At 36.7% G+C, this 25,691-nt stretch overlaps 1 protein-coding gene across 2 annotated transcripts in view; it reads left to right on the top strand.

Moving 5' to 3' along the window:
- Positions 1-25,691, top strand: part of PEMT (phosphatidylethanolamine N-methyltransferase) — a 167,197-nt gene that overhangs the window by 20,317 nt on the left and 121,189 nt on the right. The window contains exon 2 of one of the 2 annotated variants that reach the window (XM_051997593.1): positions 2,566-2,673. The exons of the other annotated variant lie outside the window; for it this stretch is intronic. Coding sequence (XP_051853553.1) covers positions 2,566-2,673 — 108 coding nt within the window. The remainder of the gene's footprint in view (positions 1-2,565; positions 2,674-25,691) is intronic. 2 annotated transcript variants of the gene reach the window in all.

Here is a 25,691-nt window from a genome sequence, read left to right as displayed (position 1 = left end):
CAGGCTGAGCTGCCTTGTCCTTAGAAAGCACACTTTATTACTTCCCTTCCTTACTCAAATCCACAAATGTGTACTAAGTGTCTCTTGCCTACTGAGGGACAAAAAGAGTTTAGCATTCATTCATATAGTTCCACATTTTCATTCATTCACTCTCTTTTTAAAAAACAAATGTTATTTTTATTAATCTTTTTTTTTAATGGCACTTTCATTTCTCTCCCCTACTTTGTGAGCATCCTTTTTGTAAACACAAGTTAAAATTGAAAGAGGGGGAAAAAAGCAATTCAGCAAAATCAACACATTAGCCTGGTCTGACTGTATACAATTAATATTCCATATCTATAGTTCCTCATTTCTTTAAAGAAGCAGAGAGCTGCCAGTAGTTAGTTCTTCTCTAGGTTGGTCAACATAATTATACAGTGTTCAGTTTTCTTTTTTTGGTCTGTTTTCATTGTTGTAGTCATTGTTTTTCTCACATAATATTTTCTCACTCCATTCACTAAGTTTATATTGTAGGCTTTGTACATGGTGTCACAGACAAAATGTTAATTCTCAACTTTGCATTTTAGGCACAAGTTTGCCAGAAATAACTTCATTCAATTGAACTTTTAATACCTAAAAATTTGGGAGAGAGATTTACAAACTAATATAGTTTCTCCATGCCTTATGATGTATTTCTGTGCTCCTAGACAGTTTTAGGTAACTTGTACAGTAATCATGAAGAAGAAAATCACAATATGTAAAAAATGCAGTTGTTAGTTAACGTTCTAGTCTAGTTGAATGATAAAATCACTGTCCCATTTCTTTGCCCCTCCCCACCCCAATCTAGGAGACTCTTGCAGACAATCTCTCCTGAATAATAGAAGAAGGAACTTTCATTTGAAAGGAATAAAGGACACTTCCCTTAGGGCATTTTTGGAAGTTAAATGAAACTAAGAAAGAGATATTTTCCTTCGAATTTCAGTTTCCATTCTTAATCTATTTCTTTATGAAAGGACTTTTTGTTCTCATTTACCCTATCTTTTAGAAAGGGGGTCTGGAAAGAGCTTTTTTTCCCTTTGAAAACTAGAGAAATGCCATTTCTTAATATTTCTAGAGACAGTAAAAAGTAGGTTTTGTTTTGTTTAGATTTGAGTCTTTCTTGATCATTTGAGAAATGGATGAGCATTTAGTTTCCAGAATTATGAAAATTAAATCGAAGAAATGAAACTTAATTTAGAAAATTGAAACTCACAAGGATGTTAAAGAATAATCAATGGGGGGGGGGTTATCTTCCTCCAACAATGTAAGAATGTAAGGTCCTTGGGGGCAGGGACTGGGTTTTGCAATCTGGGGTGATTACCTGAGATTTGGAAAGAATATTTTATTCTAGCCCTCAATGGTTATCTTCCTCCTTCTAGAATGTAAAGCTCCTTAGGGGCAGGGACTGACTATGGAATGAGGGGTGGAGATTCAGGTCATGACTTCTGTAATATCCAATTAATGGAGGAGTAGGGGAGGGACTTGTGCTTCATGGTAGATAGGAAATAAAATACTATCCTAGACACCGCTTTTTGAAAGTGTAGGATACATCTTTCTTGGATTCATCAGTGAGTCAGTGGAATTCTTGGTAAGATATTTTGTTTCTTACAGTTGAGTTGCAAGTACAGAGAAGGCTCACAGATCTGATTCATTCCTGATTTGCATGGAAATATTGATTTGTACTTTTTCTGACCTGAGTTGGTTTCCCTCTCTTTAGGTAACCTTGTGGCCTCCCTGATCCCACAGGTTTACTATATTGGTGCTGGACTTTTAATGTGCTTATTGAATCTGCTGAGTTCTGTTACAACTCAGAACTACTGACCTGAAGCAGGCTATCAGCCTCAGCCTCCCTGGTAGCAGGAATTACAGGTGTGAGCCATCACTCTTGGTTAAGGAGCTTGTTAATATAATTGTACCTTGGTTATCCTGTAGTTGTGGAAGTGAAGACATTATCCTTACTCAGAAAGAGATTATATACTTGTAGACAGCTAAGTGGTGCAGTAGATAAGAGCACAGGACCCAGGGTCAGGAACAACTGAGTTCAAATCCAGGCTTAAAGACTTGCCTCAATTTCCTTAGCTGTAAAAAGGGGATGATAATAGCGCCTCTAATCGTGTTGTCATGAAGATCAAATGAGATAATAACTGGAAAGTGTTTTGCACAATCCCCAGCACCTAGTATTATATGAGTGTTAGCTATTATTGTTGCTATTATTATTATATGACAGGGCTGGAGTAATTCAGGAAAGCCTTATTGGAAGAGTAACAGCTGAGCAGATCCCTGAAGAATTAGTAAAACTTAGGGCAGAAGGGAGAGGTTATTTCAGGGCAGGTCAATGACACAAGTAAAGACCCAGGTAAGATTGAACATGACAGGTGTTGGGGAGATGTTGAGGAAATTGTTTGGTTGGATTAGAATAGTTTAGGTGAAGATACTTCTGAGCATGATGGGCTGGAGACAACTCTTTGCATAGCTTGGGGTCCTGAGATTTGAGCTTATTTTCTTATCAGTGAGGCTGCCCCACTAATGCAGCTGTGTTCCTTCCAGGCAGAACTTTCCGTTATGACCCGGCTTTTTGGCTACGTCGATGTCACAGATTTCAGCTTTCTGGCTGCTGTCCTCTGCATCATTTTCAATCCCCTTTTCTGGAACGTGGTAAGCTTGTCTGGCATGACGCATGTTCATACTACATGGTTCTATACACCATACTGTCCCACTGTCAGATAAACCATGTGATGTAATATTTCCAAGGACACATTTTCTTTTTGGACAGATTCCCAGGAGACAGGCAGACAGTGTTTGCTTTTATCTTGTTCTTTGGCCATCAAGTTTTGATTCCTTATAAATTAGCTTCCTTCCTTTCTTGTCATGGAGCAAGTTGGAAAAGGAAAGAAATGGTATAGTTACTTATGTTATCCTTTCAAAGCAATGATTACTAATAACTCCACATATTGGGTCCTATAAAAAAAAATTTTTTTTTTTTTGGTCCTATAAAAAAATTGTTTTCAACTTTGGGCTGTAGGGCCAGAGTAGTGACCTGTGGGTAAGGTTAGAGAGCTGAGTGAAGGTCAGGCTGTTGTTGAGAGCCTTGGTCAGGCTCCCTGCTAAGATAATCATGAAAGAGTCAAAGATTAGATTAAGCAAACAAGTAAATTTGAATGAATGATATGAATAAAAATGTCTGAGATTCTTATACTTAAGTTAGAAATCTGGTTCTTAGGGCATTATCTTGCACCAAATAAGACATTTGATGGATATCACCTGAATCAGAAATCTATTATAAGAGAGTGCTACTATTTAGCATTCCTGCAGCTCTCAGTTTGGGCCAAAAACTCCTTGGTGCTTCAGACCTGCCTCTGCTTCAGTCTTGAAGATCACCTGGTTCCCTCCTCAACTGGGGCTAAGTGCATTGCTGATGCTTGTAGTTCCCTTAAGGGGCTAGTGGTGAGGCAGAATTTCCTGTAGCCAACTGGAGGGCTTTTTTTTACCCTTCCATCTCTGATTCTCTTCCCTCCTGGATTTGTTCTTGCTTTCTTGCCTTCCTTTTAAAGACTAAACAAAGCTAATCATATAATACAAGCATTAACTTCCAGGGCACCAGAGTGCCAAGTAGTCAATCTGTGAATTTCATCTTTGAAACGAAGTGTAACTCAATGATATCCTGGATAAGAAAAGTTTCATATATTTTCTTTTTCTTTTTTTTGGTTAAAGCTTTTATTTTCAAAAAATGCATAGATAATTTTTAACATTCACTGTTGCACACCTTGTGTAACAAATTTTTTTGTCCCTCTGTTCCCCACCCCCCCCAATCCCTCCCCTCCCCCAGATGGCAAGTAATCCAGTATATGTTGCAATTCTTCTATACGTATTTTCCACATTTACCATGCTGCACAAGAAAAATCGGATCAAAAAGGAAAAAAAAGAGAAAACAAAATGCATGCAAACAACAAAATGAAAATGCTATATTGTGAACCATACTCAGTTCCCACAGTCCTTTCTCTGGGTGTAAGATGGCTCTCTTCATCACAAGATTATTGAAACTTGCCTGAATCATCTTACTGACTCTTCAGTCACATCCATCAGACTTGATCATTGTATAATATTGTTGTCTTATGTAATGATGTCCTGGTTCTGCTCATTTCATTCAGTATCAATTCATGTAAGTCTTTCCAGGTGTCTCTGAAATCATCCTCCTGATTGTTTCTTACAAAACAATATTCCATAATATTCATATGCCATCACTTATTCAGCCATTCTCCAGTTGATGGGCATTCACTCAGTTTCCAGTTTCTTGCCACTACAAACAGGGCTGCCACAAACATTCTTGCATACAAGTCCCTTTCTCTTCTTTAAGATTTCTTTGAGGTATAAGCCCAGTAGCAATACTGCTGGGTCAAAGGGTATATGCACAGTTTGATAACTTTTTTGAGCATAGTTCCAATTGAAGAATGGTTTGAATTCTTATAAATTTGAGTCAATTCTCTATCCAAACCCTTGAATGTAAATTTTTTTTCTATTTATTGCTTCCCTTCTAATATTATCTACATTGGTTTTCTTTGTACAAAAACTTTTTAACTTACTATCAATTCATTTTGCATTCCATAATGTACTCTAGTTCTTTGCCCACAAATTTCTTCCTTCTCCACAGATCTGAGAGGTAGACTATCCTTTGTCCTTCTAATTTGCTTATAGTATCATTCTTTATGTTTAAATCAGAGTATATACATTTTCAAAGAATTAACCTTGTCAAGGGAATTTCATGTTAACAAAGGAAATGGGATTTCATCAGTGATGGAACAAAGTCCTCACTGGTGAGGACATATTGCCCCCTCTCCCCATCTTCATTAACTCCTCCATGAAAGATCATAGATGTGGAAGAGCTTTGAAGTAGGTAAAATAAATGTAGATGATATCATTATTTTTATGCAAATTTCCTTTACAGGGAAGAAGTGATCAGGTTCTGTAGGAAGAGCAAATGCTAATTGGTTCCTTGTGTTGAAGTGAAGCCGTTCTAGTCGGTTCTTGCATTGTTAGAAGCACCCCACTATCTCTGAAGCTCCTTTTCTCAAATTTCATAGATACTAGAGTTAGGGTTTTGAAAATTGTGTCCTCTACAGCCCCATGTGTCCTAAATTGTGTTCTACGTAGGTTTCAGCAGCACAAGTAACATTTATTTGGCAATTGCTTTTTTTCCCCTGCTATGTTGGACTCATCCCTCAAGAACTCTTGGCTCTTTTCTGAAGGGTGTCTAATTTAGATGTTCTTGCTGCTGCTGTTGGTGATATTGATAGTGATGATGAAACAGAGAAAATTACAGAATTTAGACCTGAAATGGTACTTTAAGAATCTTCTAGTTAATCTTTTTTCTTTTGAATATAAATATTAGCAAATGTGAGTTTTCTCTTAAAGAATAAAGAAATGTGAAATCATGCTCTCTATAACATATCCTTTAAAAAACCAGTATATCATTTTGGTAATACCAGTATTATCCTGTCTATTAATATTAGTATTAATTTCTTTTGGTTCATTATGACTATCCCTCTAAATCTCCCCTATAAATCATCCATTGTTGTTAATTTGTTTCAGTTCTGTCTGACTCTTTGATCCCATTTGGAGTTTCTTGGTAAAAATATTGCAGTGGTTTGCTATTTCCTTCTTCAGCTCTTTATAGATGAGGAAACTGAGGCAAACAGGATAAATGGCTTGTCCAGAGTCATCTAGTGAGTGTCTGAGGTTGGATTTGAACTCAGGAAGTCTTCCTGATTCCAGGCCCAGTTCTTTATCTCCTGTATTAGTTAGTTGCCCAGGCAAGCAATCTTCACAACCCTCAAAAAAGTTTTTCTAACAGATAGGTAAGCAAAACAAATCCATACACATTGGCTGAATATTAAAAAAAAAAATTCTATGTTTCTAGTCTCTCACTTCTGCAGTCATCTTCTGGAGTATGGTTGGCCACTTCATTGATTATACTTCATTGGTTAGATTTCTTAAGTACTTTAAAGTTGTTTCTCTTTAGAATGGGATTGTTATTCTATAAATTGTTCTCCTGATTCTGTTTATTTCACACTGCATTAGTTCGTACAAATTCTCCAGGTTTCTATGAATATATCCCTTTTGTTATTATGTTGCAATAACATTCCAATCCATTCTTATACCATACTTTGTTCAGCTATTCCTCTACTTGTGGACCCCTACTTTGTTTCCAACTCTGCTACAAAATGATGCTTTGGATATTTTTATAATGTGGCTTCCTTCCCTTTCTCTGATTCTTTGCATTATGGGTCAAAATGTTGATCGAGTTTTCTGGCCTAAATTGGCTTCCAGAATGCCTGGATGATTTTACATACCCCTCAACAGTTCCTGGCATCCCACATCCCCTTAACAAATGACATTTTACCTTTTGTCACCTTTGTCAATCATAGACATGAGGTGGAATCTTAATTTATTTAAATTTGTCATTTTTTCAGTTAGATGCCATTGAAGTTGTCATTTTTATCTCCTTGTGATCCTTTTAGCTCTCATCTGATCAAGATCTCTTCTCCTGTGCATAGTTGTGCAAAGTATTTCCCTCCTTTGGCATTTTATTTATCTTCTCAGTATTTTTTTTTCCAATTACATATAAAGATAGTTTTCAACATTCATTTTTTGTTTGTTTTCTTGCTGAGGCATTTGGGGTTAAATAACTTGCCCAGGTTCACATAGCTAGGAAGTGTTAAGTGTCTAAGTTCAGATTTGAATTCACATCCTCCAGACCAGGCTGGTGCTCTATCCACTGTGCCACCTCCCTGCCTCTCAAATTCATTTTTGTAAGAATGTGAATTCTAATTTTTTCCCTCCTTTTTTCCCTTCACTATCATGTCATGTTGTGAAAGAAAAATCAGAATTAAAGGATAAAAAAACCCATAAGAAAACAAACAAAAAAAGGTGAAAATAATATGCTTCTGTCAGTTTATGATGTAATCTTTTAACTAGGTCATGTATTTATTTGGAATTTACTGTGGTATATGATGATGTGTTGATCAAAGCCTAATTTATGCCAGATTGCTTTCCAATTTTCCCCACTAGTTTATTTTTTTCTCCTATATAATAAATCTTTATCCTAGTATTTGGAGTCCTTAGATATATTGATCACTGCACTATTATATTTAATTGCTTATGGATGTGTATATATAGTATTTCATCTGTTTATACCCTTTCATTATTTTCCTTCAGATTTTACCTTTTTGTTCAGATGAATTTGGTTAATTTTTACATTCTATAAAGTAACTCATTGGTAGTTTGGTATGCCATAGTTCCTGTCCCTATAGTGTGGGCTTGAGACCAAGTGGGATGATTTCATCTTTAGGGCTAAGGAGGAAAAGCCAATCCTCTCAAAACTAGAGCCTTCCATCACCCTTTGATCACCCTTTGACTCACATCCAAGCATGCCTTGAGGATTGCTCCAGAAAACATAAAAATAATGGTGAAAAATTAAGTCAAATTAAGATCCTCTGTCTTGTATGAAGTCTACAGGTTGAATGGTGAAAAATTAAGTCAAATTAAGATCCTCTGTCTTGTATGAAGTCTACAGGTTGACTCATCTCAAGGTAACTATAGTAAAAATTAATGCAGAGGTCCCTTTTTCCATGGCTTTAGGAAGAGACAATACATACAGAAATAAGTGAATAGAATAGCTTTAATGTGGATTTTTGAGATCCTTATCCTAATTCCCATTTCTGAAGATTGAACATAGCTCCAAAAAATTGAAATTTTTTCTTTGTTATTATTGATTTGAGTCCCTATTCTGATATTCCTAGTATTAGTCATTAGTGAATAGTGCCTCAGTGTATCATTTACCTAGTTAATATCAATTAGATTTTTGAAAGGGATATTTACTGAGAAGGTATAGTAAGACAGGGGCATACTTTCTATTCTCCTTATTTCTTTTACCCTCTTTAATATCTTAGTCCTTGGGGAAAGTAAACTCAGATTTACAAGGCCTGCAAAAAAAATTCATCTACTTTGGAATTTGGCATGGGGATGAGACTACTTCCTTACAGCAGAACAAGGGACAGGATTTCAGCCCTGCAGATACTTGTGGGCATCAGGGGTGCTCCACCAGGCTTGGTCATGGATAGTAAGGTCACCTGTCCTGTTCATGGCTTCATGTTGATCTGAGTGGGAAGAGTAGCCAACTGGGACCATAGGAGTCTAATGGTGTCATGCTAGCTCTGGGTAAGGGGTGGGCACAGAAGGTTCCTCCCATTACAGAGACCCATAATATCTTGTGATCACTGGACACCAGGGAAGAGGGACTTACTCGCTTCTGAGTTAACATGGCTCTTCATGCAACTAATTTTGGAGTTGTTTGTGTCCCTGTTTTTTCTCCTCTATTAAATTGAGCTCAATTAAGCCAGATGCTTTCTATCTCCACTAATCTGCAGTATACAGCTTTTTACATAGTAGGCACTTGGGAACTATTTGTTGAATGAATGAATTGTGGAAGGCCTTGAATGCTAGGCTAGGGAATTTGAACTTGATACCATGAGTAATTAATAACATTGTTTCAGTGACTTCTTGCCAACCTAAGCAACCTAAGAAGAATATGAGTCCACATGAGAGACTGAATGGATTTTATTGGAACTCGGGCAGCCACCAAGGCTGATTTAAGGGAATATTAATTTCTTAGCCGTGCTGCTGGGGCAGGAGATACACTTGAGTGACAGTAACTCGAGCAATGTGTATGTAAGAGAGCACATCCTCTGAGACCTGGCTCCTGCCATGCCCGGTGTATACAAAATATGATGTAACTAAGAGGCCCTCATTGCCTTTGCGCTGTGAATCATGTCTTCCTAAAGAACAACCAGTGCTCTGTATTCTATCTGCCTTCCATCTGCTATGCTCAAGGGGAAGGAGAGTCTGGCAGTCAGGAATTCTAGGTTCTAGTCCTGGCTCTGACAGTAATTAGCTGTCTTATCAGTTGGGACACTTCACTTGTTTTGGACTTCAGTTTCCTCAAGTATATATTTCATAGGGTTTAGGTTAAGTTTGAGATTCCTAACCTTTAAGATATCAAATTTTATGGAACCTCTTGTGATGGTAATTGGCAAGTTAAAGGCTTCATTGGAAGAAGTATATAGTGATGAAATAACAATGTATGGTATGCATATGAATTAGCAATCCTTATCCTTTCCTAAAACTTGGCCTTCTCAGATTTAGAAATCCATTTTGGGAAGCTGTGAATACAGAGTTAGACTTGAGGGTCTGACAGATATGCCTTTAAATTCCATTCCTGACATAATAGTTTTGTACTTTGAGCAAGCAGCTTAATCTCTGGTCCCAATCTGCTAGTATATAAAATGAGGTGATTGGACTATATAAATGGCTTCTAAATTTCCTTCCAGCTTGAAATCTGATTCTCTGAATGGAAGCCCCTTCTGACCCAAATGCTCTAATCCATTGATCTTAGATTGTTTGGGTTGTTTTTTTTTTGGTACTGGAAGATCATCAGTGACTTGCAAGTGATTTGAATTTAAATGAAGTAGAGCTGTCATCAACCTCAACTCTCTCCTCCAGAGTTGTTGGAGTCCAAGTGGCAAGACAGATCAGAATGACTGATCTTGGATAACAATAAAGGTAGCCTCAATTCACAAATGGTACTTACGATAATTGATAAATACAGGCAAAATTCACTTTGGGCAACAGATGTGTCCGGGAGAAGTAATTTGAAATCTCCCCCCATTAGAACTACCCCTTCAGGATTAAGATCAGTACAGTGGGAAGAACACAGGTTTTGGAGTTAAAAGGACTGGATTAAAATTCTTTTGATGTGGCTTCAGTTTTTTCTTTTGTAAAATGGGATGGTGGACTATTGTCTCTGAAGTTCCTTTTAGTTCCATAGCAATGATCCTAGACCATCTAGTGTTTCTCAATTGATGAATATGATGGATTGTGGCCAGGTTGGAATGGGATGTGGCATATGGCATATGGGATATGGAATTGGGATTATCGATGTGGTTGGTATTAGTGGAAAGAGCAGAGGACTTGGGTCATCTGGGTTCCAGGTCAGAGTAATAGACTGTAAGCTGGAGCCTCCCTTTCCGCTCTGCCCCTGGAAAACATTAATTCCAAATGTGCCAGGGAAAGCTGGGCTCATTAAGTAGTTATCTTAACAACAATTGGAGTGATGAATGTATTTATTACTCTTATACTTGACAACTCAATCTCTAGAGTTGCTAAATGACCATCTCCAATTTAAAATTTCCCATTTGCTTGCTTTCAGGACAGTTTCAGTCCAAGAATTCCTGTTTCAGGGAGTCTTTGTCATTTTGAAATAATCCCACATAAAATGAATCCTTTCTTGGCTAAGCAGGAAATATATTTGACATCCAGAGTCTAAAGGAAATAAAGCTTAATGAAACTTGGATCTTGTTTCTTTTTTTTTTTTTTAATAACTTTTTATTGATAAAACCCATGCCAGGGTAATTTTTTACAGCATTATCCTTTGCATTCACTCCTGTTCCAATTTTTCCCCTCCCCCAGATGGCAAGCAGTCCTTTACATGTTGAATTAGGTTACAATATATCCTAGATACAATATATGTGTGCAGAACCGAACAATTTTCTTGTTGCACAGGGAGGATTGCATTCAGAAGGTATAAATAACCCGGGAAGAAAAACAAAAATGCAAGCAGTTTATATTCGTTTCCCAGTGTTCTTTCTTTGGGTGTAGCTGCTTCTGTCCATCTTTGAGCAATTGAAACTGAATTAGCTCTCTTTATTGAAGAGATCCACTTCCATCAGAATACATCCTTCAACAGTATCATTGTTGAGGTATATAATGATCTCCTGGTTCTGCTCATTTCACTTAGCATCAGTTCATGTAAGTCTCACCAGTCCTCTCTGTATTCATCCCACTGGTCATTCCTTGCAGAACAATAATATTCCATAATATTCATATACCACAATTTATTCAACTATTCTCCAATTGATGGGCATCCATTCATTTTCCAGCTTCTAGCCACCACAAACAGGGCTGCCACAAACATTTTGGTACATACAGGTTCCTGTCCCTTCTTTAGTATCTCTTTGGGGTATAAGCCCAGAAATAACACTGCTGGATCAAAGGGTATGTACAGTTTGATAACTTTTTGAGCATAGTTCCGAATTGCTCTCCAGAATGGCTGGATGTGTTCACAATTCCACCAACAATGTATCAGTGTCCCTGTTTTCCCACATCCACTCCAACATTCCCCATTATCTTTCCCTGTCACTCTAGCCAATCTGACAGGTGTGTAGTGGTATCTCAGCGTTGTCTTAATTTGCATTTCTCTGATTAATAATGATTTGGAGCATATTTTCATGTCTATAAATAGTTTCAATTTCTTCGTCTGATAATTGTCTGTTCACATCCTTTGAGGATCTTGTTTATTTCTAATCTTCTATTCACATGTGATTGCTCTGTCCAAAATGGGGTACTAAGGCTTGACAAGATATATGAAGGATGCTTAGTAACTATAAATAGATTGTAGTCGTCAGTGGTTACATTCCTGCAAGAAATGTTGTAAAGACAGCATTGAAGATGTTAAGGTTGAGAAGAGGGGACCCCAAAAGTTCCAGACCAGTTTGTGAGGTGTCTCGAAAGAATTTTCAGGCTTGAACTCATAGTCAAGGGGCAAAGTTTATTAAAAGCAATGTGACTAAATTCTAAGAATCCAGTAAAGAGGCTGAAGCAAGGATATACTTAAACAGCTTTCAACCATAGAAATGTTAATTCCATGACCCCAGGTAAGGCTAGGAAGTAATCTCCATATGAATTAAGGGTGGTTTTCAGATAGATTGTGTATTCAGTTTCCTGAGGCAGATTCCAAAGCCAGAAGACCAAGGTCTGGGGACTCCAAAATCACATTACATCAAAAACATGTATAACTGGAAAAGGAAATGGGCTGCATTTGTGAGACTTAAATGTTATATAGATCTTTTACAGAGGATTTAGGAGAGAGAAGAGAGAAAGAAGGAGGGAATAGTGGGAAAGGGGGAAGGAAGCAGAGATGGAGAGAATTCTTATTTGGGTATGAATCGCTGCTGCGATACCTTACAACTCTGTGATTCTTGGGTATTATTGGTCCATTGAAGTCCACAGAAGTAAAGGAAGAATGAGTGACTGAAATAATCTCATGAAAGAGGTAGGATTTGAGTTTTATATAGAAAGGGTATAAGTGGGGATAGCATTCTGGAGGAAGGAAAGGTGAATCCTATCAGTCTGGGTTGTAGAAGAAGGTCAATGCAGGATGCTGAGGAGATAACTTAGTGGGATATTTATGGGAAATAATTGGAAATAAAATTGGTTAGAATAGGAAACAGGGAGCCACTGTAGGTTCTTGAAGCAGGATGGAGTGGGGAGGTAAGGAGGATGTTGACAGAAAAGCTGTGTGCAAGATAGGAAACACTGAAGGGAAGGAAGCCAAGTAGGATGCTGTTTTAATAATCCAGGTGTGAAATGATGAGCTTTTGACAAGGTAATGACAATAGAATGGAGAGGAAAAAAGCAAATATGGGAGGCATTTTGAAGGGATGCATGTCAGAGGCACCTGTGAAGTTGAAAAGCTGTATCATAAAGGGCAGCCCATCCTTAAGGGGTGGTTTCTTCTTAGTATGGACAATTTAAAACCAGATTCCCAATTAAGCTTTTTTGTGACAGCTCTTTTCATGAAATAATCAAAAGAATCTTGTTGTAAAGCCTGGTTCAGAGGAAGATGGAAAAACCTGATCTGATCAAAGATTTTTAACCTGGGGAAATGAGAATCTTAGATATCTAAAATTTGAAGGAACTTTAGAGCCTAGAAGGAGATTTGGAATATGTTGGACTCTGATTCTGATTTTTCCAGGAAGTGACCAAAGTGTGTGAATAGAGAGCTAGACTGAGGAATCTAAGCTTCAAACTCTAGTGTTGTGTTCCTGGTCAAGCTACTTAATCTTTCTCAACTTCAGTTTTTTCATCCGTAAAGGAGGGTGCTTAATAGTTATAATAATTTTTTTCCTTTTTTGAGCTTATTTTAAAAAATAATAGCTGTATTTAAAAATATGCAAATAGTTTTCTTTTTTAATAAAGCTTTTTATTTTCAAAACATGCATGAAAATAACTATGGACATGTGTATGTATGTGTGCGTATAGTATTTAACATAGACTTTAACATATTTAACATGTATTGATCTACCTGCCATTTGGGGGAACAGGTCAGGGGAAGGAGGGAAAAAATTGGAACAAAAGGTTTTGCAATTGTCAATGCTGAAAAACTATGCATGCATATATTTTGTAAGTAAAAAGCTATATAATAATAAAAAAACAACATATGCATGGATAATTTTTCAACATTGACTCTTGCATACCTTGTGTTCCAAATTTTCCCCTTCTCCCCACCCCTTCCCTAGATGGTAAGGGATTCAATACATGTTAGACATGTTAAAATATATGTTAAATTTAATATATGTAAACATTTTTATCTACTTATCTTGCTTTATAAAAAAGTCAGATCAAATAGGAAAGAAAATGAGTAAGAAAGCAAAATGCAAGCAAACAACAAAAAGGTTTAAAATGTTATGTCGTGATTCATACTCAGTTCCCACAGTCCTCTCTTTGGGTATAGATGGCTTTCTTCATCACAAGTTCATTGAAACTGGCCTGAATCATCTATCTCATTGTCATTGTTGGAAAGAGCCACGTCCATCAGAGTTGATCGTCTTGCTGTTGCAGTGTACAATGATCTCCTGGTTCTGCTCATTTCATTCAGCATCAGTTCATGTAAGTCTCTCCAGGCCTTTCTGAAATAAAACAATAATATTCTATAACATTCATATACCATAATTCAGCCATTCTGATGAGCATGTACTTGGTTTCCAGTTTTTTGCCACTACAAAAAGGGCTGCCACAAACATTTTATGCAAATAGTTTTCAACATTCACCTTTGCAAAATCTTGTGTTACAATTTTTCTCCCTTTTCCCCACCCCTAGATGGCAAATAATTCAATACATGTTAAATAGGTACAATTTTTCTGTACATATTTCCACAATTATCATGCTGCACAAGAAAAATCAGATCAAAAAGAAAAAGTAAGAAAGAAAACAAAAAGCAAGTAAACACAAGAAATCCCTTTCTGAATATAGATAACTCTCTCCATCAAGTCTATTGGAATTGCTCTGAATCACCTCATTATTGAAAAGAACCAAGTCCATTACAGTTGATCATCACATAAATCTTGTTGCTGTGTGCAGTGTTCTTTTGGTTCTACTTACTTTACTCAGCATCAGTTCATGTAAGTCTCTCCAGGTCGCTCTGAAATCATCCTGTTGATCGTTTCTTATGATAAATAAATTTTATAAACAGTGATACCTAGATATATAAATATATGAGGAAGGGGGGTGGTAGGGTGTCTCCCAGTCCTTATACCATATTTAAGGTATGGTTGCATCAAGTGGGGGACATGGCTGAAACAATGGAGCAGAAAACACAACCATCATTTAAAAAAAAATATTCTGACAGATCTAAATCTTCATTACTGTAACTAATTTTCTTCAGTAATCTTAGGTCATTAATCATCACAATTTAGAAGAAACTGTGATACTAATCCAGCTTGACTTTTTAATCTTCATGTGGATTCTGATTCAGATCAACCTTCTTTCCACAAGAAGGGATTATCCTTTCTTCTACTATGAATAATCTTTGGCATGTGATGATGATCCTTCCTTGATTAGGGTGCATGGTCTGATTTTTTTTTTTTTAATAGCATTTTATTCTTCCAAATATATGTAAAGGTTGTTTTCAACATTCGTTTTTTAAAGGTTTGTGTTCCAAATTTTTCTCCATCCTTTCTTTAACTCTCCCCTCCTTAAGACAGCAAGCAAACTGATAGAAGTTAAATACGCATGATACTTTTAATCCTATTTCCATATTTGTCACGTGTAAGAAAATTCAGACCAAAAGGGGGGAAAAAATCATGAGAAAAAAACACTACGCTTTGATCCACAATCAATCTCCATCCAGTCTATTGACTTGAATAACTGCATTGAGAAGAGCCAAGTCCATCACAGTTGATCATCACATAATCTTGTTACTGTACAATGTTCTCTTGATTCTACTCATTTCATTCAGCATCATTTCATGTTCAAGTTTTCTGACATCAGTCTGCTCATCTATTACAGGCTTATATCACAACTTATTCATTCATTCCCCAACTGATGAGCATCCACTCAGTTCCCAGTTCCTTACCATTATTAAAAAAAGGACTGCTACAAACATTTTTGCACATGTGGATCCTTTTCACTTTATGATCTCTTGAGATACAGATCCAATAGTGACACTGCTGAATCAAAGGGTATGCAGATTTATAGCCCTTTGGACATAGTTCCAAATTGTTCAGAATGGTTGGATCATTTCACTATTACACCAACAATGTATTAGTGGTCCAGTTTTCCTACATTCCCCTCTTAATATTTATCATTATCTTTTCCTGTTGTCTTAGCCAATCTGAGAGATATGAGGTGATACCTCAGAATTGTCTTAATTTGCATTTCTCTAATGGTGATTTAGAACATTCTTTCATATGGCTAGAAATGGTTTTAATTTCTTCATCTGGAAATTGTTCATATCCATTGACCATCAGTTGAGGGAACATTGCCTGTAAAAAATTTTCCCCAGCTTTCTGCTTCTGTGGTCTCATCTTTTTTTTTTTTTTTTTTTTTTTTTTTTTTTTTTTTTAATTTTTATTAAAGTTTTAAATTTCAAAACAAGAGTGGATAATTTTTCAACATTAATCCTTGCAAAACCTTGTGGTCCAATTTTCTCCCCCTTCCCTCTTCCTCCCCTAGATGGCAAGTAATCAATAAATGTTAAATATGGTGAAAATATGTTAAATCTCACATGCATACATATTTATACAGTTATCTTGCTGCACAAGAAAAATCAAATCAAACTGGAAAAGGAGAAAAAATGGAATACAAACCACAACGAAAAGAGTGAACTACTATGTTGTGATCTACACTCAGTTCCCACAGTCCTCTCAGAGTGTAGATGGCTCTCTTCATCACAAGTAATGGTCTGATCTCTTAGACACACTTGTCCAAGTATAGATGTCCAGTAGTGCTTCAGAGATCATAAAGTTCAGACTTGGCTGCAATTGCCACTCCTAGTCGCATCAATGCAGTTCCAGGTCCAGAACTGATTTTCATGCATCTTCTCTTCCCTGAGATTCTTTTTATAATGGTCCACAGTTATTTATCATCGATGATGCTCACTAGGCTACTCTATTTCTACCCTCATATTTCACAGAAAATGGACTCCTTTTGGGCAACTTGGAAGGAGCCCAAGGAAAATTATATGCTACAATGTAAATGTGAAGTTTTTGGCCAGTAGATTTTCCCAGATTTCAGTAGATGAGAGAATTGTGCGAATTAAATTGACTCCATCTTTTAAAACAGATTCCATTGTGAGACTTAAGTTTCCATAAATTCCACTTGCTTGTTAATCATGGAAATTGGGTATCACATCCAGAAGAATCCACCTTCCAGCTTTAGAAACTTGCTCATTCCCCTCTCCAACTAAAGTCACACACTTTTTTCCAATAAAATTAACCTTATTTTTATCTTGGTTTATGCATAAAAAAATATGTCTGTTTTTGGGATACACTTTTATGTTGGGGAAGCCTGGCCCAGACTTTTATAATTGGTATGTGTTTGCTTAATAAACTAATTTGCATGATAGCTCAAACCATTGTTTCCTCAGTTATTTTAGAGTTTAAATTCCATTTGTCATTGGGGACCAGGAATTATGTTAAAATTGCCCCTCAGGGACTCTACATGACTTTGATAGAACATGCCAGTGGTTTCTGGGCCTCAGTTCAGAGTTTAGTATTGAATCCTCTTCATCTGGTGGACCCATTTTTGAATGACTTAACTTTTTTTTTTTTTAATTTTATTTTATTTAGTAATAACTTTGTATTGACAGAATCCATGCCAGGATAATTTTTACACGACATTATCCCTTGCAATCACTTATGTTTCGTTTTTTCCCCTCCCTCCCTCCTCCCCGCCCCCCCCCAAGATGGCAAGCAGTCCTATATATGTTAAATATGTTGCAGTATATCCTAGATACAATACATATTTGCAGAACCGAACAGTTCTCCCGCTGCACAGGGAGAATTGGATTCAGAAGGTAAAAATAACTCGGGAAGAAAATCAAAAATGCAAATAGTTCATTCATTTCCCAGTATTCCTTCTTTGGGTGTAGCTGTTTCTGTCCATCATTTCTCCAATGAAACTCAGTTAAGTCTCTTTGTCAGAGAAATCCACTTCCATCAGAATACATCCTCATACAATATCGTTGTCGAAGTGTATAGTGATCTCCTGGTTCTGCTCATCTCACTTAGCATCAGTCCATGTAGGTCTCTCCAGGCCTCTCTGTATTCATCCTGCTGGTCATTCCTTACAGAGCAATAATATTCCATAACATTCATATACCACAATTTATCCAGCCATTCTCCAATTGATGGGCATCCTGAATGACTTAACTTTAGGTAGGTGTGAAACCAACTGCTTCTACTTATCCAGCAATCTGGACTTTTTAATACCCACTAGGAGTGAATTGCAACATATTAGGACCCAGTTCAGCTAGGGAAATAATGGGATGGTTAAGCATGACAAAATATTATCCAGACAGGAAGCCACTCATGAAAGGGAAAGGGAGGGAAAAAAAAAAATTGGCACATATGTTTTGCGAGGGTGAATATTCACTATCATGCAGTTTACTTTGGCTTTGATATATCAATGTAATGGAATATTATTCCATTAAAAGAATGATGGGGGCAGCAGTGGCCCAGTAGATAGAGCACCAGCCCTGAAGTCAGTAGGACCTGAGTTCAAATCTGGTCTCAGACACTTAACACTTCCTAGCTGTGGGCCTGGGCAAGTCACTTAATCCCAATTGTTTCAGCAAAAGAAAGAAAAAAAATATTGAAAATAAAAAATTGATGAAAAAGCAAACTTTGGAAAGGACTGGAAAGATTTACACAAACTGATGCTGAAAAAAGCAGAACCAGGAATGTATTATACACAGAAACAGCAAGATTTTGTGATGATTGACTATGAAACAAGTGGTTCTTCTCAGCAGCTCAGTGATCCAACAATTTCAATAAACTCCATAGAAAACGTCATGTGCATGCAGAAAGAGAACTATGGAGATTGAACATAACTCATCCTGTGTTCATTTTTTTTTTCCTGTTTTTTAAATTGTGTTTTTTTTTTTTTTCCCTCATGGCTTTTCTCTTTTCTGATTTTTCTTACCCAACTTGATTTATAAAGAAATGTATATTAAAAAATTAATGTGTGAATAGAAAAAAAATTTAAAATTTTTTTTTTTTTTTTTTTTTTTTTTTTTTTTTTTACTTTGCTGTGCTACACACCAGGGATTCAAAGAGGCAAAATATAGTTCCTGTCCTCTGGGAGATTACCTTTTAATAGAGGGAATGGCATATAAACAACCAGATATCTACAAAGTAGATTAAAGACTTCAGAAAGGAATGTATTAGCAGCTAGGGGGTTAGGGATAGTTTGTAGCCAAATTCCTTCTCTCTTTATGGTTTTTGAGATAGTTCTCATGAACTATCCTATTGGCATTGCTTTTCCTCTGTCTCCTTTGCTGATTCCTCATCCAGATTATGACCCTTTATAAATTAGGTACCCCACACAGTCTTTTGTCCTGGACCACCTTCTCCCTCTACATTACTTTACTTAATGATCCCATTAGCTCTGATGGATTTAATCAAAATCTACATGCTAATGATTCTCAGATGTACCTATCTCTCTAGGGACTTCCAATCTTGCATCTCTTAACGGCTTTTTCTTTCATCATCTAGACTGTATGTCTAGTAGATATCTTCAATTCAATATGTTCAAAACCGAACTTAATTATCTTTTCCCCAAAACCTTCTCCCATGTTACTGTTAAGAGTACCACATCTTCCCAATCCCTCAGGTCCACAACCCAAGAATCATCCTGGCTTCCTCATTGTCTCTCATTCCCTATACCCCACTCAACCAGTATTCAACCTGTTGCTAAGGCCTGTTAATCTCACCTTTGTAACATCTTTTTTCTGATACTGTACCATCACCTCAGGCCTCAAATACTGCAATACCTTACTGGTGGGTTTGCCTGCCTCAGTCTTCCCATTCCAATTCATCTTCCATTTGGTCACTAAAATGATTATCCTATAGGTGCAAATCTGGTTGTATCACTCAACACTTCTAAGAATAAATACAAAATACCTTTTTTGACATTCTAAGCCCTTTATAATCTAGTGCCTTTTCATTTTTTGATCCAATGATGCTGATCTCTTGTTGTTCCACTCCATGTCCATCTCTTGGCTTCTAGCATTATCTTTGGTTGTTCTGTGTGCTAGGAAAGCTCTCCTTCCTCATTTCTCCCTGTTGCCTTTCTTGACTTCCTTTCAGTCCCAAGTAAAATTCCTACAGGAAGCCTTTTCCAAACCCTCTTAATTTTAGAATTTTCTCTTTAATTATTTCCTATTTATATTTGTATATGTTTTATACGTACATATTTGCTTCCTTGTTGTCTCCCCCAGGAAATTGTGAGCTGTTTGAAATGTATGGATTATCTTTTGCCTCTTCCTATCTCCAGCATTTAGCACATTGCCTCACACAGAGTGGGCTCTTAATAAAAGTTTATTGACTGGTTCTGGCACTTTCTGATTGACAGTAGAATTCATCAAGGATCTTATTATCAGATGCTGTTACCTTGCTCTAGTTGAGATTCCTTATTTCCCCTCTTTACTAAACCCCATGTCGTAGTCCAGGCTACTATCATATTTTTAAGTGAAATTTTCTGACTATGGCTTTCTTTGTCATCATTACCACCTGGGCTCTTTGGTTGATCTCACTTTTCTTAGCTATTCTTTTCATTCATAGTCATACAGATAGTCAGCTTTCCTTTTCCTATCTCAGTTTGATAGACAAAGCATAAGAACAAAAAGCCTATAGTGGTACAGTCAATTCTCAACTTTTTAGAGGTAACATTACTAGAAAATAGCACAAAAGTCAAAAACATTGATATTTTGAAGCTTTGTGAAATAAGGGGTATTAGTTTCTTTCAATCACTAAAGTTATAAACGTTATAGATAGTTAAATGACACTTTTCTTCATACAATTCATTATAACAAAATGTTAGTTTTGGTAATATACACTTTTCCTAATACAGTAGGAATAAAATACAGTATACAAAATAAAATTAGTGCTAAGCAAAACATTTGTTCTTGCTAGTAATTGTTTGGCCTTTTGTGCTGTCATCTCAATTAAATAAAAACTATTGATTTCAGATAACATTCACTTTTCCTAATATATGAAATCTATGATAACATAAATACCACACAGCAAATGAAATTCTTAAAATGAAAACATTTTGTAACCTAAATACTATTTTCCACATTGTCAGATGGCATTATGCTGTATATTATATAGCTGTAAACCTTTCTACCATGGTTGCCTTCTGAAAATCAAGGGGAAAGTTGCTGGCATATTAATTGCTACTTTCAGAAGAGATTGGTAAGGTCTTTGACATCAGATTGTGAAATATGTATCAGCTTGAAGTATTTTGCTTGTTTTTGTGGACATGTCAACTGTAGACATTCTAGCATAAAGTTTTTGTGTCTTAGATTATGAATCCCTTGAGGAAGAGACTGTCTTATTTCTTGTATCCTAAAGAGATGAGCAGGTGACTAGACCTAGAATAGGTGATTGATATGTAAGGGATGGGTGATTATTGCAGATGTGAGTCTTGTGTCATCAGCTAAAGTCTTAAGTTTCTTGAGGTCAGTAACAAGTGTTTTCCCCTCATTTTAAAATATTATCTCATTGTTGCTTATTTAATTGAAATTCTATACTTTCCTTAGTCTCCTGGGGTCTTTAGCTATTCTCTACAGGTATGGCTGCTATATTCCAAATGACTACTAAACTGTTTTAGGAAGGAGAAAAGATAAGTGCTGGGAGGTTTGGGATGTTTTGGACGGGGGTAGGGCTTAAGGACAATTATTCCTTTCCATCTTAGAATTACAGAATCATGGAACTTGGGAGTAAGAAGGAACACTAGCTAATTCAATCTCTTGTTTTGTCCATAGGGAAACTTGAGGCACAGAGATTATAGTGAGCTAATTATATTAAGCAGAGTCAGACCTGAAACACAGTCCAGTGTTTTTTCTTTTATATTGCCTCTCCTTTTCTGCTCCTGTCCAGTTCTGTCCCACCTAATGCCAACTACCAAAGACCAAGGTCGACTTTCCTATTGCCAGGAGCTGATCTGGTCAAATACTAGCACCTATCTTCCCTGTTCTGAATGCCTGCTGAGTTCTGTCTGGAGTACAGGTGGTTTTTCCCTGGATGTTTTCCAGCATGTTTTTTCCTAGCCATCTGCTTACAGGCAGGACCTGGCCTAGAGCTAAACACTTCAGAAGGGATCTTGCCAGATGATTCCCAGTCTGGGATAACTTCCCAGAGGCTCATTGAGTGTGAAGTCCATTGATAAGCCTACCTAGTATCTTAGAATTCCTTTCTGACTAGGATTGAATTTCTTTGTCTACACAATCCTATGAGAATATTTGCTGTCAGGTCTAGAATCCTGATAACTGGAAAATAGGAGGTTTGCCTGCCCTAAGGTAATATTCATAATCTAGAGAACTGAAACTTTGCCCTTTTCCCAGGCTGTACTATTTTGGGCTAGCCTAGTCACTTTGGGAGACAGTGTGGTAACAGTGGCTCTGTGATAGAGAGCCAGTCTTGGTCAGAAAGACCTGAATTCAAGGTTTTTTTATAAAAAGTTTTATAAAAAATATTTATAAAATCCTGGATGAATTACTTAGCCCCTCATTGCTCTAGGTAGTTTACAAAGTGATTTCCTTATACAAGTATTATGAGGAAGGAAAACCAAGTTTCATTACACGTCTTTGACAACAAAGAAAACTGAGTTTTGAGTGCTTCCATGACTTACTTTTGGTCATATAGCTAATAAGTGGTAGAACTGGGACTCCAAACCCAGGTCTTTAGATTTCAAGTCCATTGTTTCTCATTAAACTGTGCTACATATTCCTTAACATTGAAGCCTCTGGGGCATCTAATTTAGCCTTTTGTATAAAATAAGGATGTTTGTGTGATAGACTGGGGAGTAGAGAGCAATAGCTGTGGGCTTTTCTGGTATGTTCGAAACAGGAAATAAAAACTAAACTTCAGAAGATGCAGTCTGGACTTTGACTACAACTGCTATCATTGCTTAATTCCTTCACTTCTGTTATGCACTGTGTGTCTGTGGTGGTGGTGGGGTAGTGGCAGTGTCTGAGGCCATGGAAGGTTTTTGCCACTTCTTGTCATACACATGTGTATGTGTATATATGTCCCCCACTCACCACAGGGATGGCAGAAAGGAGGAAGAAATCCATAGATGTCCTCCTCCAAACTTCAGCTTCCTTCCTCTTACTGTCTCTTATTATATGTCATTTTTTTTTTAATTTACAAAAACAAAACATTTCAGTAAAAAGAATGTGATCTATGACCCCTTCTGTGTATTTTTAATGTTACATTGATAATCTTTTTGTTTACCTGCATCATTATTATTTAGTAATTCTCTTAGAGCCCTTTTCAGCTCTGTCCCCCTACCCAGAATTCCTTGTAACAAAAAGTTATATTGATGGACCCTGAAAGCATGTCTCTTTTTTACACCATATATAGTTGGATTTTTAAAATATTATTTTCCATATTATGTATTTGGCAATTGTCAACAGAAATTTTAAAATACATTTCAATGTACAAAGAATAGAAGAAGGATTGTATATGAAACTATAAACTTGTGTCTGTGGATATTCAATTTAACATGATCTTTAAAAAAATTGACCTTCTTTGTACCTTTCTGCTCCCTTCTGTGTACTATGTTTCATTGAGGCTTTTTTTTTTTATGTCACTATCAATAATCGATCGACTCTCTTGACCTCTGATAAAAGGTTCTAAGTACAGTCAAACAAAACAAAAATCATACATTGACCCTGTCTCCAAATGGATGAGTTGTTCTATCTTTCTGTGCTCTGCCAACATGTGGGAAATTTCATCATCAGTCTTTTTATGATCAGTCTTATGAAGTTCTTTGTAGTCCTTACATTAGTCATGATCCTGATATCTTTCAAACTTATTTTCATTTACATAATTGTAATAGTTGTATATAAATTTTTCTCATTTCTGCTCATTTCAGTCTATGAGTTTATTCAAATCAAGATTTTTACATTTTGCTGTTTTAATTTTTGCTCCTAGTGAAATAATCTATATTCACATAGATAGTTTGAGGTCTGGGGCTGCTAGACTTACTTAGGGGGAAAAAGTATTTTTCTTGTTCTTCAGATGACTCCTTATTTTATCTGGTTATACAAAGTAGCCTATTCGTGATTTGGTTTGACATTAAGCCTATAAGTTAGAGGTTTTTTTGGTTGATTTTTTTTTTTTTTCAAAATATATGGAAAGATTCAATGTTCACCTTTGCAAAACCTTGTTGCAAATTTTTTTCCCACTTTTCTCCCTCCTAACCTCCTACTCTAGGTAGCAAGTAACCCAATATTTATTAAACATGTTAGGTGATATTTTTATTCATGCTCTTACTTAATTCATTCAATTATTCATGAATAAGTAATATCCATACCACTGCATAGATTGTTGTGAGAATCAAATGAGATATTTATAAAGCATGAAGCACAGTGCCTGATACACAGCAGGTACCTAATTAATGCTTGTTTCCTTTTTTCCTTTAATTTTCTAAAGAATTTTATAGTAGTGATCATAGCAGGCAGTGAATTAGCATTTATTAAATGGATACTATGGGAATTCTGGGAAAGACCTCTTCCAGAAAGTGAGGTTTCAGCTGAGTGTGGAAGGAAGCCAGGGAAACTAAAAGGCAGAAGTGATCTGGCAGAGCATTCTCTCTTGGGGGAGACCCCCAAAGCGTGAAAGTAGAAGATGGAGTGTTATATTCAATACTGAATATTGACTAGTTCATACAGTGCATAGAACACATAGAGGGCAGGTGAGGAATAGCTAAGAATACTGGAATATTAGGAAGAGCCAGGTTCAAAAGAGTTTTGAATGCCAAACAGAAAGAAGGGTTTATTATTGTCCCTGAAGACAATAGGGAGTTACTTGAGATCATTGAGTCAGAGGAATGATGTGGTTGTACCTCTCTGCGCCGCCCCCCCCACTCTTCCCACTCCCCCCCCCCTCTCCCTCCCCCCCCCCTCCACCGGTAGTTAGGGTTAAGTTACTTGCCCAGGATCATACAGCTGGGAAGTGTTAAGTGCCTGACGTCATATTTGAACTCGGGTCCTCCTGACTTCAGGACTGGTGCTCTAGCTGCCCCTATACCTTCATTTAAAAAAGTTTTCAACATTCATCTTTGCAAAACCATGTGTTCCAATTTTTTTTTCCTTTTTCTTCCCCTCCCTAAGACAGCAAGCAATCCAATATAGGTTAAACTTGCAGTTCTTACAAGCATTTCCATATTTATCATGCAGTACAAAAAAGTGCAGATCAAAAGCAAAATAAATAAATAAATAGAGAGACAGAAAGAAAACAAGCAACAGCAACCGAAAGTTGAAAATACTATGCTTTGATCCACATTCAGTCTCCATAGTTCTCTCTCTGGATACAGAGCCAAGTCCATCACTGTTGATCATCACATAATCTTGTTATTGTGAACAAAGCTCTCTTGGTTCTACTTACTTCACTTAGTGTCAGTTCATGTAAGTCTCTCCAGGCCTTTCTGAAATCATCCTATTGGTCATTTCTTATAGAACAATAATATTCCATAATATTCATATACCACAATTCAGCCATTCTCCAATTGATGGGCATCCACTCAGTTTCCAGTTTCTGGCCACTACAGACAGGGCTGCCACAAACATTTTTACACATATGAGTTCTTTTCCCTCCTTTAAGATCTCTTTGGGACATAAGCCCAGTAGTAACACTGCTGCATCAAAGGGTATGCACAGTTTGATAACTTTTTGGGCATAGTTCCAAACTGCTCTCCAGAATGCTTGAATCAGTTAACCAACAATGTATCAGTGTCTCAGTTTTCCCACATCCCCTCCAATATTCGTCATTATCTTTTCCATACCTTCATTTTAAAAGGATCATCTTGGCAGCTGAATGGAGGATAGATTGGAAAAAGATTAGTGAGGAGGAGATTAAGTAGAAGGCTTTTGCAATAGTTGGCAATAATAAGTGGGAAGAGGCTCTTCATGGAAGACTTGAAGGGAGGGGAAAAGTTTGAAAAAGAAGCTGTAGAGAATGACATTTAAGAAGGAATAAAATGTTTGCCTTGCTAGAGTAGGTCCAAATTGCAATTAAACAACAAAGTTGTAAGGGTCCTTATAGCTTGGTTTTGTGATTTCTTTGGAAATTACTCTTACAGACTTATATGAACTGACGCTAAGTGAAATGAGCAGAACCAGGAAATCCTTATATACCTCACCATGATACTGTTTGAGGATGTATTCTGATGGAAGTGGATCTCTTTGATAAAGAAATCTAATTCAGTTTCAATTGATCAAGGATGGACAGAAGCAGCTACACCCAAAGAAAGAACACTGGGAAATGAATATAAAC

The sequence above is a fragment of the Antechinus flavipes genome, chromosome 1, assembly GCF_016432865.1.
Source record: "Antechinus flavipes isolate AdamAnt ecotype Samford, QLD, Australia chromosome 1, AdamAnt_v2, whole genome shotgun sequence".
Classification (NCBI taxonomy): Eukaryota; Metazoa; Chordata; class Mammalia; order Dasyuromorphia; family Dasyuridae; genus Antechinus; species Antechinus flavipes.
Note: the sequence above shows the minus strand (reverse complement) of the source record. Positions and strands in the feature narration are given on the sequence as shown.